Below are 1,650 nucleotides of genomic sequence, written 5' to 3'. Positions count from 1 at the left end.
GTCTTAGAGGTCACAGTCAAATGGTATTTCGCGTGGCGATCAGCAAGGACGGCAAGACGGCTGTCAGCGGGGGGAAGGATGGGACCTTGAGGGTGTGGGACCTTGTGAGCATGAAGCAGAAGGCTTGTCTTAGAGGTCATAGCGATACGGTATGGAGCGTGGCGATCAGCGGGGACGGCAAGACGGCTGTTAGCGGGAGTAGGGATCATACCTTGAGGGTGTGGGACCTTGGAGCATGACGCAGAAGGCTTGTCTTCAAGGTGACTTTGATTGGGTGACCAGCGTGTCTATCAAGTGTGTGGTGGAGTCCGATGGCTCGGCGCTGCACGTGGCGGCGGCGCGAGGCATCTGGTCTGTCTGTGAGAGGCTGCTGGAGGTCGGGGGCGGAGAGCTCGGGGAGCTGCGAGACTCGCTGGGACGAACAGCGGCGGAGGCAGCGCGAGAGAGGCAGGACGAGGAGCTGGCGAGCAAGATAGAGGGCTGGATGCGGCGGGGGATGGAGCGGGGAGCTTCTGTCAGCGGCACTGCAAGGCAGCGTCAAGCCCGCGCAGGAGGGGATCGAGCGACATGAGAGGTGTAGAAGCGACAAGAGCAAGAAGCGCCAGCGCAAGCGCCAGCGGAGAGACGCGGAGCAGCAGGCGTCTGACGACGACAACCAGCAGGGCGCTGTCTCTCAGGTCCTGTTTGTGTCTGTACGAGGGTCGATGACTGACGTGATCCTCTCGTCTCCAGCTGGGAAGCGTGCCATCGGTGGACTACGACAGCCTGGTCGACAGTCGTCAGGTCGGCTCAGGCTCCTCCAAGCTCGTCTACAAGGCTCGCTGGCTGCAGCCGCACGCCAGCACCGCTGACGTGGCCATCCTACGTATCCGAGGCAGCGGAGCTACTGCCAGGAGACAAGCTCTCGAGCAGGAGCTCAAGACCTGGCACCAGCTGGGCCGTCACCGCAGCTTGCTTGGCCTCCTCGCCGTCACCGTCGAGCCAAGCTCTGGCGACTACTGCCTGGTGACTGAGTACGCTTGCCAGGGCTCTCTCGAGAGGACCTTGCGCAGCTTCGCGGAGGAGGAGGAGACGATAGGTGAGCTGGTGCAGCTGGAGGTGGCCAGGCAGATCTGCGACGGGATGGAGCAGCTGTCGCTGCACGAGGTTGTACACCGGGAGCTGGCGGCGAGGAGCGTGCTTGTCTGGAGTCTGCAAGGGCAGGATCACCTCGGGGTGAGGGTCAAGGTAGCCGACTACGGGCGATGGATCATGGGCTGGCGCGGTGACGGAGTGAGTCGGGTAGGGAGCGAGAGCTCGGCAGGCTCGAGGGCTGGACGGGCGCGATGGATGGCGCCGGAGAGCTTGCTGAGACATCGCTACTCGGAGAAGAGCGACGTGTGGGCGTTCGGGGTGACGCTGTGGGAGGTCTGGACTTACGGCAAAGTCCCTTACTGGGCCATCACCGACGATGAGCTTGTAGGACCCAAGGTTGTGGACGGGGAGCGACTAGCGGCTCCTGCTGCATGCCCTCCAGCAGTGTATGCGATCATGCGAGAGTGCTGGCGGGAGAAGATCAAGGAGCGGCCGAGCTTCAGCGAGCTGCGGAAGAGCTTCAGCAGCGATACGATGATGCCGTCGGAGAGCGCGGGCAGCCATGCGTCGTCTGCA

At 63.2% G+C, this 1,650-nt stretch overlaps 2 protein-coding genes across 2 annotated transcripts in view; both read left to right on the top strand.

Moving 5' to 3' along the window:
* GUITHDRAFT_75540 (hypothetical protein) overlaps window positions 1-239 on the top strand; it is a gene marked incomplete at both ends in the record, with an annotated part of 841 nt that extends 602 nt beyond the window's left edge. Inside the window, one exon of the mRNA XM_005827317.1 lies at window positions 10-239. Within this exon, the coding sequence (XP_005827374.1) occupies window positions 10-239 (230 nt within the window). The remainder of the gene's footprint in view (window positions 1-9) is intronic.
* Window positions 240-783: 544 nt separating this feature from the next.
* Window positions 784-1,575, top strand: GUITHDRAFT_40003 (hypothetical protein; the record flags this gene model as incomplete). The annotated part of the gene is made up of 1 exon (XM_005827316.1): window positions 784-1,575. A coding segment is annotated over one exon (792 nt), but the record flags the coding sequence as incomplete, so codon positions are not given.
* Between the last annotated feature and the right edge of the window lie 75 nt (window positions 1,576-1,650).

This window comes from Guillardia theta (assembly GCF_000315625.1).
Source record: "Guillardia theta CCMP2712 unplaced genomic scaffold GUITHscaffold_67, whole genome shotgun sequence".
Lineage (NCBI taxonomy): Eukaryota > Cryptophyceae > Pyrenomonadales > Geminigeraceae > Guillardia > Guillardia theta.
This window is presented reverse-complemented; position numbering and strand designations above follow the sequence as displayed.